This window comes from Narcine bancroftii, chromosome 13 (genome assembly GCF_036971445.1).
Source record: "Narcine bancroftii isolate sNarBan1 chromosome 13, sNarBan1.hap1, whole genome shotgun sequence".
NCBI lineage: Eukaryota > Metazoa > Chordata > Chondrichthyes > Torpediniformes > Narcinidae > Narcine > Narcine bancroftii.
This window is the reverse complement of record NC_091481.1, coordinates 1,469,071-1,486,519: the sequence shown is the minus strand read 5'-3', so window position 1 is coordinate 1,486,519 and position 17,449 is coordinate 1,469,071. Positions and strand designations below refer to the sequence as shown.

At 46.6% G+C, this 17,449-nt stretch overlaps 1 protein-coding gene across 1 annotated transcript in view; it reads right to left on the bottom strand.

The window, feature by feature from the left end:
• LOC138747909 (metabotropic glutamate receptor 3-like) overlaps positions 1-17,449 on the bottom strand; it is a 32,917-nt gene that overhangs the window by 6,530 nt on the left and 8,938 nt on the right. Inside the window, exons 3-4 of the mRNA XM_069907535.1 lie at positions 1,530-2,596; positions 212-386 (exon numbers count right to left, since the gene is read on the bottom strand). Of these exons, the coding sequence (XP_069763636.1) occupies positions 212-386; positions 1,530-2,596 (1,242 nt within the window). The remainder of the gene's footprint in view (positions 1-211; positions 387-1,529; positions 2,597-17,449) is intronic.

Sequence of the window (17,449 nt, the reverse complement as noted above, 5' to 3'; positions counted from 1 at the left end):
ATCCTAGTCTGCACTCATTTTGTGTCAGGAATTCTGCCTGACGATCCTCTTCCTGACATTACACAGACACTGTGGAAAAGGTGTTACATGTCCCTCCTCAGGACTCCGGAGAGGCTGTGCGAAGGTCAACTGAGCGGGGAATAGCATGTGCAAGGCATTCAAGGATTGCAAGGGCAGTGCTATTATGGAAGGTAGGCTCCTTTCTACTTACAGCGGGACTGGCTGGTGAAGGTTCCACTGACACTGAGCCTGTTCATGGTGAGTCTGTGGCTGGTCACGTTCTTCTGCGGTTGGAACACAATAATGTGCACCTTGGGTGCAAAGAGACAGCCCAGCACCACAAAGCCACTCAGACTGACTGAGATACACATTGTAGTGGTCTGAACCTGCGGGAATAAAGGTAGGCGTTAGACAGCAGGAAAGACACATGGGAACAAAGGCAGGCATTATAGACAGCAGGAGAGACACAGAGGCCAAAGGTAGAGTGGACATGAAGACAAAGTTTCTGGTCGAGAGAGAGTCTAGGACAAGAGGGCACAGCCTTGGAATAAAGGGACATCCCTTTGGACAGAGATATGGAAATATTTCTCTAGCCAGAGGGTGGAGAATCTGTAGCCACAGACGGCTGTGGAGGCCAAGTCATTGGATGTAATTTAAAGCAATTGATATTTTTTGATTAGAAAGGTTTTTGGGAGAAGGAAGGAGAATGGGGTTGAGAGGTAAAATGCATCAGCCATGATTTGAATGCTGCAGCAGACTGGATAGGCCGAATGGCCTACTTGGAAGCAAGGCATTTTAACAATCACATTATCACTTCTCAGCAAGTTATCACAATGAACTGTGCCCAAATAATTTCAGTGTTCAAGTTCTGTGTTAATATCGCACAGAACATGTGATTAGACTTGCAAATAGCATGATGGACCATGGATCAATAGAGGGACTTTGGTCAGAAGATAAAAACCCAATGAAAATAAAAACTGGGAATTTAATGATCTGAAATGGTGACTCTCTCTCTGTTCTGCTGAGTGTTTCCTGCTTTTATTTCACATTGCCAGCATCTGCAGCATTTTGTATTGTGTACAAGATTAAACTCTGCTCCTGTCAGACAAGCCAATTTGAATCAGACAGAGACAAACAAATTGACAGGCTATGAAGAGCTGATGCAATTTCGCCTCAATCCTCAGCTTCAGGTCTCTCGTATCTCTCTTGTAATTTAAGACTTTTTATTTAGACAGACAGTGCGGTTACAGGCTCTTGCTGCCCAATTACACCCAAGTGACCCAACCCCTAATACATTTTGGAGGGTGGGAGGAAACCCACGCAGACACGGGGAGAACGTACAAACTCTTTACAGACAGTGTGGGATTTGAACCCCAGTCCCGGTTGCTGTTACAGTGTTGCACTGACCACTAAGCCAACCTCGCAACATTGCCCAACCTCTCATATCCCCAAGATGGGAAAGGAACCAAATTATATTTTCAACATTTCCTCAGCGATAACATTGCAAGTGGAAAGAATTCAACACCTACCCTATAATCGCTGGAAGTCACGTAAAATATCGGAAGGAAGGCCAACCAGATGATGCATGTGGTGTACATGGTAAATCCAATAAATTTTGCCTCGTTGAAATTTTCAGGGCACTTCCTTGTTTTAAAGGCGTAGACAGTACAAAGGACGACCAGTAGTACGTCGTATGTTAGGGACATTAACATACTGGAGTCTTTCACGTTACATTTCAGGATGACCGCCTCTCTCCTCTCGGGAACAGTGTATCGTCTGGTCCCTGGAGCTTCCAGTAGCAGCCACACAGACACCATGATAATCTGGACCAAGATCAAGCTCAGACAGATGAAGACTTGCGAGCTGGGACTGATAAACCTTGGTCTCTGGGTACCTTCCTTCACACCGTTAAATATCCTGGCAATGCGGTTGGTTTTGGTGAGCAGGGCTGAGTAACACACAGCGAAGGACGTGCCTAACCCCAGACGGCGTAGAGTGCAGATAGCAGGTGAGGGTTTTGCAATGAAGAAGAACGTCATGCAGTAGGAAAAGAAGACCCCAAAGAGCAAGATGTAGCAGAGTTCCCGGCCGGAAGCTTTGATGAGAGGTGTGTTGTTGTGCTTTACGAAGACGGAGGCGACCATAAGGGTGGTGATGATTCCAGCGCACGAGATGGTGATGGGGCCAATGGCCCACCCATCTCCCCACCTGATGTACTCCTCTGGCAAGTCATAGCATCCCGTCAGGTCCTCGTTGGGCCATCGGCCAGGGCCACAGTCCTTGCAGGTGAACTCATCCTCCAGGTAGGCATAGGGGTCACATGGGACACAGATCCAACAGCAGACGTCTCCAGGCTGCATGTTTTTGATCTCATTCCGGGCGCATGGGTCACTGCACTGTGATGTGGGGATGTGGTGTCTGGGCCAGTGTATCAGCTCTGTGTTCAGAGACAGAAATTTGGCCCACTGACCCACCCTGATGTAAGCGTATTTGCCCCCAGTCTTCTGAAAGTTGAAGATGTTGTAGCGACCAATACCATCACCGTGGTCATCGAACTTGACCTCACTGTCCATGTCACCAGGAGGGTGAAAAGGAGCTGAGGAGAAGACAAAGAAACAACATGAACTTCAGACGAAGGTACAGTATAATCCCAAATCCACAAAGCACAGAAGTCAGAGGGTCAGATACTCAACAATGTGGAGGGACAGAAGGTCCATATGCCTCTATGAGGGTTGCTATGCAGGTTGATAGGATAGTTAAGAAGGCCTATGGGATGTTGGGATTCATTAATAGGGGGATTGAGAGTTCAGGAGTACAGGGGTCATGTTGCAACTCTACAAATCTCTGGTGAGACCCACTTAGAGTATTGTGTTCAGTTAATTTGTGGAAGTTGTGGAGAGGGTACAGAGGATATTACCCGAGTCAGGAAACAAGTCTTATGAGGCCAAGTTAGCAGAGCTGGGACCTTACTCTTTGGAGCGTAGAAGAATGAGATGAGACAATAGAGGTCTACAAGATTCTGAGAGGCATAGATAGGGTGGACAGTCAGTACTTGTTTCCCAGGGCAGGAATAGCAAACACCAGAGGACACAAGTACAAAATGAAGAGAGGAAAGTTTAGGGGAGACATCAGGGGCAAGTTTAAAAAAAAAACCAGAGAGCAGTGGGTGCCTGGAATGCTTTGCCAGGGATGATGGTGGAGGTTTGAACAATATGGGCATTTAAAGGACTCTTAGACAGGCACATGGATGGAAGAAAATAGAGGGTTATGGGGTAGGGAGGGTTTAGATTTTTTTTGGAAGGGCCAAAGGGCTTGTACTGATCTGGAATGTTCTATGTTCTAGAGGAGGGGAAGCTGCATCTACAGGGGTAAGAAGGTCCAGCCTGCCTCCTGCCCAACTGCCCCAGCTGTCCATAACTATCCCACCAGCCAGGCCTCCCTCCACTCAGAGTACATAGGTTGTTGGCAGTCAATTCTGTGTCAACGGTACAAGGGCGAAGACCAGGAGCAGGATGAGGCCATTTGGCATCAAGTGTGACCATGGATTGTTTGACCTTGATCTCAGCTCCAGATCTTCCTTCCGGTTCCCCTCAACATTCATCTCCCTGACAGCATCCCTTTATTCTCAATTTGGAGCAACATAGAACGGTGTCTGATTAATTATGATCATTGAACCCTGTGACAAGGTTGGGCAAGGAAAAACTCACCATCCACTTCTTCAGAAGATCCCCTGACATACTCTGGGGATAGGACGTGCCTCCATCCCTGGAACTGACTGAAGAACTTCTGCACTGTCTCTATCACAAGACCTGCCCATCGTATTTCAGCAAGTTGTCCCATGAGATTGGAAGAGTTTATCTCTAATCCCTGCATGACAATCCTTTTCCAATGCAGCACACGTTTCTGTTTAATGTTGCATTGTGTGGCATCTCAACAAAAAAATTCTCAAAGTCCAATTAAACCACATCAACTTCCCCCACCACACACTCTTTAGTAAAGCTCTGATCATTCATTGTCCCATTGTTTGGATGCCCCAATGGCTTGTTATTTACAGAAATGAACTCAAATTTACCCCTCATTATTGTTGATGAACCCCTTGCCTTTCCTTCTCACTCAGCACTGACTGGTCAAGTTTTGAGACGATGGAATGGATCAGGCTGGTGGTTTTGCAGAGAAGCCCTGGTCAGTTTTGGACGCTGGTACTGGAGCCCTGCATCTTGGAACCAGGGTATCATGGTGGAATCTGATGTGGTCACACTGACCTGGACCCTCCATTGTCCAGGACAGGCCCCAGGACTTGACAGCCTGGACCTCTGAACTTCCCTGGAGGGTTCAGGGATTTTGTGTGTCCCTGGGGAACTACCTCTAGTTCATTCCATCCTCCAGTTCAAATTGAAGAATATTTGACTTCTATTTTTTCCCCATTTTGGATGAAAGCTCATCAATGTGAAATATCAACCATCTCTTCTGCTGCAGGCATTCCCAAGCTGCTGGGTATTTGCTAGTTTTTAAACTTCAAACATTACAGTGTTGGGTCTGTGCCACAGAATGCACCTACACCGGTGCCACACTGGGCCGGTGCCACACCTGGTCCAACCGCCTATTGAAGAAACAATGGAATGAACCACGAGGCGTTTTTGCCTGCAGTACTCTCATTAACACCCCGTTCACCGAGCCTCTCCCCAGTCTCAGGTGGCTCCATCTCATCATTTCTAACCCACATTTACACCATCTCTTCTCCCTTCTTCCGTCGGGGGTGTGTGTAATTGCACACCAGCAGGTTCAAATACAACCGTCAGGCTTCTGAACAAACCCCACAATAGTGTTCCCATGCTGCCTTGGTATTTTTTCCACTGTAACAACCCACTCTGTGATGCTCTTTCACCTTGTACTATGCACGCAAGTTGACATGTTGGATTGCTCACAGAACAATTCCTAATGTCCCAATAAACTTGAACTTTATGTTGTTACAGTGCTCTTTGTGGGAGTTGCCCTGGACAGATCGATAGCCAAGTCCCTCACTTTACAACAGTGACCACATTTCAAAGTACATCATGGGGGAAGAATGGGATTGATGAAATTGCCCTGAGGTCTGGCTCAGATGGGCAGAATGGCCTTCTTCTCAGTCTTAAGGAAATATGAAGTACAAGGATTGAGATGAGGAGAAACTTCTTCAGAGAATTGTGAACTTGTGGAACTCCTTGCCACTTACAATTGTTGAGGCCTGTTTGTTAGGTATGTTGGATGTGGCCCTTGTGGCTAAAGGGGTCGAGGGGTCTGGAGAGAAAGCAGAAATGGGGGTTGAGGTCACAGATCAACTATATTCTTTGAAGTCACTTGGAGATGGTGGACAGGCTTTGGGGAGTTGGGAGGCAAGGTTCTCAGCCTCTGACCAGTTCTTGTTGCCACATGGTGTAGATGGCTCCTCCACTTCCATTTGTGGTCAATACTAACACCAGGATGTTGGGAGCTACTGAATGTCAGGTTTCCCTGGTTGGCGGTCGTCATTGCCTGGCTCCTGTCAGTCTCCACTTCACCTGTCAGTCTCACTAAAATTGGTGAACAATGAGGAACGTTATCTGATGATGTAAGTATATTGTCATATACTTATGTACCATGCATCTAAAATTCCAACAGATTCTTGACCAACTGACCAAACAGACAAATGGGTCTAGCTGAGACATGCTAAAATGAGATGGGCTGAAGGGCATGTTTCCATGCTGTAGAAATCTGTAACCCTAACACTGCACCTTCTTGAGCACACAGTTTCACCTAGACCAGTGGTTTTCAACCTTATTCCCCCCTCACTCACATACCACTTTAAGCAATCCCTTACTAACCACAGAGCACCTGTGGCACAGGATTTCTGTGATTAGTAAGGGATTAATTAAGATGGTGCGTGAATGGGGCAAAAACGTTGAGAACCACCGACTTAGACCATAGGTGTTCTTCAAGAAAGCAGGCATTCAGTTCCCACTTGGAGCGACAACAGCATGGATGGATGGGAGAACAATTTTAGAACAAGTACAAATGTTTTTTTCACAACAGAAACAAAACATAGTCACTTGAGTAGTCTTTGACCTGATGTAATTTCTGTCTAAACTCAATGCCTCTTGAATCAATTGAAACGTCATTGATTTCCTCTTTGAGGGAAACAGGGATTTTCATAAAGAACCTATTCTTAATTTGGAATATATATATTTAATTTATATTACAATAAACTCCTGGTATACAGAACCTATGGGGATCGGTAGTGCCGGATAGTGAATTTTCTGGTTGCTTTAGAGTGCATGTTGCTTAATTGGTGGGGGAACAGAAGTGCCAATTTTAAACATCCGTACTTTTTACCTATTTTTTCCAAGAATTTTTTTTTGCTGGTTGCTTGAATTCCAGATAACAGGGGTTTTACTGGACATGTGGTTATTACGTGGTGAGCATTATGAGTGGACCATAGTCCAGATAAACACTGTTTCGTTGGGTTGTATGTGTACAGTCAGATGATAATGAACTTAAATGATCAATAAATGCTTTCCCTGTGACCTGGGTAATAGGATCAAAACACCACAATTGTGGGAGTCAGGAATAAATCCAGAACGGGCACTGGAGGTAAGGCAGGAGGTCACCACCCCGCCACCTGACCTGCCCATCGTCTCTGTTCCTGCTGTGATTGGGTTCAGTGCTGCGCTCGGGTTTCAGAAACAACTCTGACAGCTGGGAAGCCGCTGTGTTAGGTACACCTCAGCAGCTGGGTGATTTGCTTTCAGTGCCTCGCTAATGAGAATCCCGATGGAGACTGACAAAAAGAAGTTATTGGCTGTCTGCACACACGTCTCTCATTTCAATCAAATCAGTCGATCCCAGCCACGAATACATTTTGAGAGAAATGGATTGTAAAGTGCCTCCAAGACACCTTCCACACAGAGGCAAACACATTTTGGAAAATTTATTCTCCAAATGGATTCCTCACTGTTGTTTCATGTCACATCAGATATAGTCAGGAAAGGAGATGTCACGCCGAACGTCTGAGAAGTTCGTGCAGATTTAAATCTTACCAACTTCCTGACCGCAAATCACTCAGCCGTTGGCAAATAAAGTTTGGGGTTTTGTGGAGTTAATCCAATCCAATAAGAAGGGGCAGAGACCACCAGGTAAGAGGCCATACATGGATAAAGAGGGAGGGGAGAAGAGAAAAAAGTTGAGGTGCTGTCACACATTCAGAGGAGGTAGTTCTGAATGGAGGATGAAGGGGAGGAAAGGAGACGGAAGGATGAGAAACATAACCGGGGGTGCCTAATGGAAACCAGTGAAGTTGATGTAAAAGCTATTTGGCTGGAGGGTGCCCTGATGAAATAGATGTTATTCATCCAATTTGTAGATGGCCTCAGTTTGTCCATACACGAGGTCATGGCTTGGCACGTTGGTGTGGGAACGGGGAATGGAATTAAAATGGTTGGCCTGGGAGATCCCTGTTATTTCAGCGGACAGACCGAATGTGCTCAATGAAATGATCTTCCACTCTGCATTCAGTCTCTCCTCTTCCTTAATCTCCATGTTGCATTTGTTTCCCTTCTATCTGTTTGCACAATGTCAGTTTCCTGATACAAAAAATCTGTTTAAGTTCTCCCTCATTTCGTGAGGCTCCACACATAGACGACCACTCTGATCCTCTAGGGGACCAATTTAGTCTCGTTATCCTCTTGCTCTTAAAATACTTGTAGAAACCCTTCAGATTTACCTTCACATTATCTGCCAGAGCCCCCTCATCCCTTCTTTTAACCTTCCTGATTTCCTTCTTTATTATTCTCTTACATTTTCTATACTCTGCAAGAACCTCATTAGCTCTTTGTTGCCTATACCGGTTATGAACCTCTCTCCTTCTTAATCATATCACCAATGTCCCTTGAAAACCAAGGTTCCCTTTGTCTGTTAATTTTGCCTTTAATCCTGGAGGAACATGCAAACTCTGCACCATCAAAATCTTGCCCTTGAATGGCTTCCACTTGCCAGAAAACAGCTGATTCCAATCAACTCCTCTGAGATCCTTTCTCATTTCCACAAAATTGGCCTTTCTCCTATTTGGAACCTCAACTCGAGGCCCAGACCTATCCTTATCCATAAGTAACTTGAACCTAATGACATTTTGGTCACTGGACCCAAAATGCTCACCTACAAACTTCTGCCACCTGACCTGCCTGGTTCCCTAACAGATCAAGTATTACATCCCCACTCATTGGTACCTCTACATATTGATTACAATCCATCCAGTCCTTTTACAGCATGGGAGTCCTATTCAATATGTGGAAAATTAAAATCCTACTACCACAACTTTCTGTTTCTTACAGTGGTCTGCAATCTCCCACAGATTTGTGCCTCCAATTCTCTTGGACTACTGGGTGGTTTATAATACAAGCCCATTAATGTGCTCACACCTTTCCCGTTCCTTTGCTCCACCCATATGGCCTCTGTAGGTGAGTCCACAGGGTGGTCCTGTCTAAGCACAGCTGTTATATTTTCCCTGACGAGCAATGCCACTCCTCCCACTTTCATCCCCCCTCTATCATGTCTGAAACATCGGAACCCTGGAACATTGAGCTGCCAGTCCTGCCCCTCCTGCGGGCAAGTCTCACTCATAGCAATAACGTCCTAATCCCACGTGCAAATCTACGCCCTAAGCTCTTCTGCTTTCCCGACAATACTCCTCGCATTGAAATGAACACATCAGAGATAATTTCTATCACGTACAAAACCTCTGCTTTCTCTCTTTACGTACAGTCCTCACATGACCCTGACCCTCCTCTACCTCACTATCTGCTCTATCACTCTGCTTCCCCTCCCCCTGAAAATCTAGTTTAAACCCCCCTGGAGCAGCACTAGCAAACCTACCCACAAGGATGCTAGTTCCCCCTCCAGTTCAGGTGCAAACCGTCCTGTCAGAACAGGCCCCCCCCTTCCCAGGAACAGGGACCAATGACCCAGAAACATGAAGCCCTCCCTCCCGCACCATCTCATTAGCCACATGTTTAGCTGCATTATCTTCCAGTTTCTCGCCTCACCAGCACATGGTGCGGGTAGTAATAGTGAGATCACCACCCTGCAGGTCCCCTGCTTCAACGTTAACTCCCTAAGCTCTCTCAGAAGGGCCTCCTCACCCTTCCTACCCATATCATTGCTCCCTACATAGACCTCGACATCTGGCTCCTCACCCTCCCTCCTTAGATGCAGGAGAACTCGTCCGAGTTGTCTCGGACCCTGCCACCAGGGAGGCAACAGACCATCCAAGATACTTGATCTCTCCCTTAGAACCTCCTATCTGTCCCCCTAACTATTGAACCCCCTATCACTATTACTCTCCTCCCTCCTTCCCTTCTGAGCTGAGGGCCCAGTCTCGGTGCCAGAGATGTGACCACTACAATTTGTTCCTGGTAGGTCGTCCCCACCAAGAGCATCCAAAACAGTACCTATTGTTGATGGGAACGACCACAGGTGCCCTCTATTCTCTCTACCCCTTGCCTCCCCTGACAGTCACCCAGCTGCCTGCCTCCTGACTCTTAGGGGGGAACTGCCTCCCAAGAACTCCCCTCAATCACTGCCCTTGCCTCCTGAATGATCTGAATTTCATCCAGCTCCAGCTCCATAATTCGGTTTATCAGGAGCTGCAGCTGGATGTACCTCCTGCAGGTGTCGTCATCAGCAACAAATGTGCTGTTCCTGACCTCCCCCATCCTGCAGGCAGAACACTGGACGGTCCAACCACTGGCTCCATTATCCAATTCCTCGGTACATTAAGTAGCTTAATGAAAGAAATTTACCACTCTTACCTTAGAGGGAGCAAACTCCTCCTCAGCCAGAACTTGACAAAGCCACTAGAGACAATGCCCCCTCTCTGCCTTTGAGCCACTCCGTCACTGGCTGCTTTAACAGCTGTCCCTCTTTTCTCTGTCCCTTTCTATTTATCTCAATTGCTCCCTGGCCCTCATCAATTAACTCAACTGCAGCCTCCTGACTCCAACTCTAAAAGAAACAAGGTCAGAGTTCCTGACCTTTTCCAACCTCCCTCTCAGCGATGCTGACATCACACACCTGAGCAGTCTGGCCTCTCCCTTCCCGACTTAAAAAAAATAATTTAATAAAAAGAAAATGGCTACTCACACATGAACCCTCCTTGCAGCCTTCTGACTTTAACTCCAAAAGAGCCTGCAGTCTAATCAAATCCAAATTTAACAAGCCATCTGGTATGTTACCTGAACTCCCCCTCCCGCTTCCCCCCTCGCCCCCCCCAAAGCAGACCAGGGTCCAAAGTTAACAGGTAGCCATCACATGCAGTCCCTTGACCCCAGTCTACAAGACTCACAGTTGTCGATGTGATAGATGTGCCAGGAGCTCAGTTTCATTGGGAGGTTTGAGCTGAGAGTTTGGAGATTTGGAAAATTTGTGTCCTATTGCTGATTACAGACAATTCTTCACTCATTGGGGGCCAGCGTAAAGTCAGAACTGATTCATGAGATAAAGCTGCCCATTGAGGTCTTTGAGGTTACAACTGCTGCAATCCTTTTTGAACAGTCCAAATAATTAAATGAAGCAGTTTCTTCCTGGCTAAAGCCTCATTGTACATTAGGTAGGGGCAATTGTGTCAGCACAGCTGCCTGTTGCTGGGAACATTCCTAGGCAATCTGCTCCCGTGCCAGTTGGCTTCACTCCTCAGTTTGAGGCCAACTCAAGAGTACATTCAACTTCAGGGCCAGGATCCCATCTGTTGGGGAGAGGAAGGGTACAGATACAGGTTTGGCAGGTCACACTGGGGATGAAAGTAAACACACAATGCAGGTCACACAGCATATTTTATGTAGCAAAAATAAAGACACAGTACCAACGTTTCAGGCTTGGCCCCTTCATCAAGGTGCAAAATGTAGGCAGGCGCTCGTACAAAATGGTGGGCAGGAGGGGTGAGGGAAGAGCATGGTCCCACAGGCAGGAGGTAATAGGTGGATAACAGAGGGAGGGCACAGCAGCAAACAGGGGGAGGGGGATGGCTCTGTGAATGGAGAAGGAAGAGAAGGTGAATGGGGAGTGGGCGAGCAGAAACTGGAGAAGTCAATGTTAATGCCAATCAGTTGGTGAGGGCCCAGATGAAAAATCAAGTGTTGTTTCTCCAATTTACAGATGGTTTTGGTGGGATTGTACATGAGGCCATGGACAGACATGAGCATGGGAGTGGTTGGCAAGGTTGGAGAAGTGGCAGGCTGGGATATTTTGTACAATATGCTGAGACTGTCTTCAGTGCACACATCTTAACATCGATGTTATTAGCAATATCAGTAAGTCATTAGTGGTTAGCATGGATGAATTGGGCAGAAGGGCCAGCTGTGCTGTAAAAAGCATGGCTTTAAGAACGAGAAATATTAATCAAAATCTCAAATGAATACCTTCCATGTTCTGATAAATTGGCATGGAATGCAATCCATTGGATGTTACTGTTGTAAAACACAGAGATGCTGGAGGAGTTCGGCCGGTCTCGTAGCATCCAGTAAAATCTCAAGGTGCCTGCAAATTAGCTTTAGGGATCCAAAATAAAGCATTCAAGAGCACATCAGTCGACTAAGGCTAAAAGGATCATAAAACTGTATTTGTTCAAAGTGACACAGGACATGTTTTGTACAAATTTCTCCTTTCACCTGCACAGCTAGAGCTTTATTTCTACCCATAAGACCCTTCAGCCCATTGAGTCTGTCTCACTATTTAATCATGAGCTGACCCATTTCCATGATCATTTTACACGAATCCTACTTCATTCTCTTTCAGCTCAGCCCCACACCGTCACAATGGGGACAATTCACAGCAACCGATTTTCCCACCACCTTGCACCTCATTAGGATGTGGGAGGTAACTAGCGGACCCAGGGAACCCACCTGCTCACAGCGAGAACATGCAAACTCAACACAGACAGCAGTCAGGATTGAACTTGGGTCTCCAGAGTCGCTTCCCTTGGATACTTCCACTGTGCTGCTCTAAAGTGTTTGGATAAATTTCAAAAACCAGGAAGCACAAAATTCAGTGGAGGCAATGGAAGATTAGTTCAGAAGTGCAATGTGACACATAGGCTCGTCAGTATAGTACTGAGAATGGATTTCTCCTCTCACTGTTAGAGGTGTCGAGGTGGGCAATGAGAAGCTGACGTATAGCAGGACGAATGGTCACGGCCAAGAAGATGCACCAGCTCCTCCATTTCCACAGAAGCCCAAGTAAATTCATTATGTCACCTGCGTCCCTTGACAACCTCTACAGGCGCTCCACTGAGAGCGTCCTGTCAGGGTACGAACTGCATGGGACAGGAACTGCTCCACCCAAGGCCGCAGAGGGTTGTGAACCTGGCTCAGTCCCTCCACTGACTCCGTCCCACACCCCCTCCCCCTCCAACAACTCCCTCACACACCCCCTTCCACTTCACTGATTGTCACACACACCCCCTCTCCTCCATCAACTCTGTTACACACACCTCTTCCCCTCCATTGACTCCATCACACACCCCCTCCCCTCCATCAACTCTGTTACACACACCTCTTCCCCTCCATCAGCTCCATCACACTCCCCTCCATTGATTCCATCACACACCCTCTCCCCTCCATCAACTCTGTTACACACACCCCTTCCCCTCCATTGACTCCATCACACACCCCCTCCCCTCCATCAACTCCAACACACACCCCTCCCTCCTCTCCATTGACTCCATCACACACCCTCTCCCCTCCATCAACTCTGTTACACACACCCTTTCCCCTCCATTGACCCAATCACACACCCCCTCCCGTCCATCGACTCCATCTATAACTTCCATTGCCTTGGAAAACCAGCCATTATATTAAAAAATTCATTCCACCCGCCCACTCTCTCTTCACCTCCTGTGATTGTGAGATCACACCCACCAGATTCAAGGGCAGTTTCTTTCTCGCTGTTATCACACTCCTGAATGATCCTCAAAATAATAAATCTCTGCTGCTGGACTCCACACCAACTGGTTTCCCTCTGAACCTCTACACTTCTGTACTGTCTTCCTTGAACTATGTATGAGATGTCGACAGGTCTGCTCACTAAACAACCTCTATCACTGAATTTTTGAAACATGACAATAAACTTCAGCTTGACACTTTGAAGGACTTTGGAACTTGAAGCAAACACTTTTATTTTTAAGTAGTGAAGCTGGGAATTGGCAGAGGTTGAAGCAGAATTGATTTGGGAACTTTGTGGAATTAAAATCGAGAAGCAGGTGACAGGATGTAACAGAGTCAAAAGACAAAGGGAAAATACCAAGTTCCCAGATGAGCCACAGACTGCAGGCTTGACACACTGCTCTTGGCCCTCCAGTCCCAACCTCGGCTTCAAAGAGAGTCCCTGCTCAGATGGTGCTGCTGTGGTTCAAATATGGTGGCCTTCAGCTTAGGATCCAGCAGTGGAGCCGTCCACAGCAAGGTGTAGATAGGCTGGGTATGGCCTCCCTCGTCACCTCCTCTGGGCTTGAGGGAATGTGGCCACATCTGAGCTGGCAACCACAGGGGATTCTGGGCTGGGAAGAGATTCCAACACCAGTGACAAGGGAGACCCTGTGTCTTGGATGGTCTTTCATGTGGATGAGGGGAAGCTCTGACCTCCACATCTCAGTACTGAGTGAGAAAACCACTCATCTCACAACCCTCACTTCACCCACCCCCCCCCCCCCCGCCCCACCAAACACTAAGCCTCACAGGCACCCTTCCATCCAGGATGTCGGGTGAATCATTGCTGGGGTTGTGTCAGTTTGAGACACAAAGTAACACACCTCTCTGTACGACCAATGACTTTGGGCGTTCACCCCACCAGTTCTCTCTCTCCTGGGAATGCTTTATGAACTCTGTGGGCTCCCGTTGTACTGTGGATCTAAAACTCTGACACAGAGCAGGCGGGGGCATATTCTGCAGGTAATGCAACATCTGAGTAGGGAGGTACTGAGTCAAAATGACTGATTCTGATAAAAGGCCATCGACCTGAAACGTCAACTTGATTCTCTCGCAGCTGTTCCCTGATCCGCTGAGATTTCACCCATTTCCATCGTTCTATTGGATCATTAGACCATGGAGAATGAGGCCATTTGTCCCATTGAGCCTGTTCCACCATTCAATCATGTCTGATGTACTTTTGTCCGAACCCTGCCTTTTCCCGTAACCTATCATACTATACCTATCAACGTCCGCTTTAAATCTACCCAATGACTTGGGCTCCACAACTGCCTGTGGCAACAAATTCCACAGATTCACCTCCCTCTGGTTGAAGATATTTCTCCTCATCTCTGTTCTAAAGGGTCATGAGGCTATGCCCTCTGGTCCTTGACTCTCCCACAACAGGAAACATCTTCTCCACATCCACTCTATCCAGTCTTTCCAAAGAGAGTATGTAACTGCTAGTTCAAGATCATTATCACATGCACTGAGATGCAGTGAGAAAGTTTGTTTAGTGAGCAATCCAGCTAGGGAGCCCATATTTAGAACAGCATTAAAACTAGGGCGCAAAGTGACAGAGAGAGAACAGTGAGGGCCACACTATTATACATGTGTGGGGTTCAATCAGGAGTCTGATAACAGTGGGAATTAAATTATCCTTAAACTGGTAGGTGAGGTGGTTTACTTTAGATCAGAGTAAAACAAAATCTTCAACTGTTGCATTTTGCAAATTTCTACAGGTTTACTGAGGAAACCATTCTGACAGGTTGTATCATTGTCTGGCACGGAGGTACCAATGCACAGGACAGGAAGGGGCTACAGGGAGTTGTGAACTCAGCCAATGCCATTATGTCCACTCCATTGAGGATATCTATAAGAGGTGGTGCTTTAAGAAAACAGCCTCGATCCTCAAGGACCCCAGCGCCTAGGCCATGTCCTCTTCACTCTGCTACCATCGGGAAGAAAGTACAGGAGCCTGAAGACAAACACCTAACGGTATAAAAACAGCTTCTTCGCCTCCACCATCAGATTTCTGAACGGACAATGAACCACAGACACTACCTCACTTTCTCTCTTCTTTGCACTAATTTTATTTGTTTAACTGTAATATAGAGCGATATTTGTGTCTGTGAACCTGCAGCAAAGCGATGGACTTTGTGATGTATTCACAACAATAAATTCTGATTCTGTTCGACTGCAGCTAGTGTGAATTTCGATGCATACATTGTACACAGTCAACGACAATAAACACATTATCATTATTATGAAGGCTTTGAATGCAGCAGTGATGGGAATAAAAGAGACCACCTCAGTCTCTCTGGGAAGTCCATACATCGAGGGGCTGCATTCTGTTTGCAACAGAGGCCACTTGGAGTTGGTGTAAGTTTGCCAAGGTGGCAGAGACAAGTGGGGAGGTATGGGGTGGGGGAGGAGCTACATATTTTAAAGCACGCCTTCCATTGGATGAGCCTGAGATTTGGCCAAGCCAGTAACACTACTGAATTCTGCATCTAATTAGCAAGTGGGGTATGGCGTAAAGCACTGGAAGATAAAATGCAGATTGCATTCGGGGGGAATTGTTTCGACAAATCTGTTTATAATTTGGCTGCATACTTAGCACTGAGGATCAGTAACCACGATTGAAGTCTACTCTGAATGTGTCACACAGGACTCTGGGCATTTCCCAGAGAGACACCGGAGGTCCCTGTAATTCCCACAACTTCTGCCATCAGCTGAGTTCAAGATGATAAAAGAAGACTTGAGATGTCGTGGGAAGATCGAAGTATGTATAGCCAACTTGACAGGTATTGACAACACTCTTCACAACGGATTCCATTTGGATTGTGTCAGACTGCATTAGCTTTGAATCCAGCAATTAAAAAAACCCACTTCGTTCTTATAACAAGCTCCAGCCTTTGAGAAAAATGGCAATAAGCAATTCTCCCAGTTTCATTTGGAAAAGTTCCAGCTCTTTGTGTTTTGAATTTTATGTTCTTGAACATTCTCGGTGGAAGTGGCCGAGCAAGTGAGAGAGAACCAGATCTCTTGGGATTTGATGCTTGGACATTCCTGAGCCCTCAGGCCATCTTTCAGCTTATTTCAAGATCACGTCCATGACCCTCGACCCCAGGGATGTGACCCATGGGTGAAGTGACCCATGGCGAGGTTCCATGGAGAAGGGACAAATGAAGAAATGCTGGCCGCATGGTTGGTGTAGTGGTTAGCGCAATGCCATTACGACGCCAGTGATTGGGACCGGGGTTCAAATCCCACACTGTCTGTAAGGAGTTTGTACCTTCTCGCCGTATCTGCGTGGGTTTTCCCCGGGGGCTCCAGTTTCCTCCCACTGTTCGAAATGTATCAGGGTGAAGGTTAATTAGGTGTAAATTGGCAGACTCATGGGCCAAAATGGCCTGTTACCATGCTGTATAAAATTGCCATCGAGAATGAATACTAGTAACATGAAAGAGGGTTGGAATAAAGACATGGGGTTGTGGGAAGAACCATTTGGAATGGGTGAGAATGGCTGGGTAATTCAAGTATGTTGTGTTGTGTCACTGGACTGGATTTCAATAATCCAGACTTTTATTTTGCCTGGCCACACAGTCATGGGTGTGGAGTGAGTAGAACAGAAGGGTAAGCACGCATCCTTGAGGTGTGCCTGTATTGATAGTCAATGAGGAGGAGATCTTGTTTCCGATTCCCTTTAATTACTTCAACTGCAGGAAGGCGTGAGGATTCTCTTCATGCTTGAGCTGAAGATGACCCAGCTCCCCTGCACCAACACACTCACTGGCCTGGCTGAGCTTATTTTCACACAGAACATTCGTTACATATTGGGCCTGAGCTTCAGTCTGGTGGGACACATGATTTAAACCTGGTCAGGCATCCTTTCTCAACTTTCCCGAAGATACAGATGCTGCTTTCAGCACTCCCTTTGCTGCCAATTTCCACCCCCGATACATGGTCCAATTCTGACCATTCTCTTTATTCTCAGGGGTTCCTCACCTTCAAGGAATAGAAACTCTCAGGGCCAATTCCCTCACCACATCCTGCCTCTTGTTTGGATGTCATTCCTTGAACATAGACCAGGACAGCACAAGATAGGCCCTTTGGCCCACAACGTCTGGGCTGAACATGATGCCAAGTCAAATGAAAGCTTTGCTGCTTACCTTACCTCACCTTAAGTATCCACTGAACTATCTCAAAGCATCTTAAACGCTGCTTTATTGTGGGCTGTTTTGGTCATCTACCTATAGGAATAAGATCAATAAAACTGAAAGAATGCAGGGATGTTAGCAGAATGCAAAGAACTCTGAAAAGGTTAAATATGTTTGGACTTTATTCCTGGAGCATCAGAGAATCAGGGAAGATTTAATAGAGGTATACAAAATGATGAGGGGATAGATGGAATAAATGCAAGGAAGCTTTTTCCACTGAGGGTGGGTGAGGCAAGAACGAGAGGTCATTGGTAATGGGTG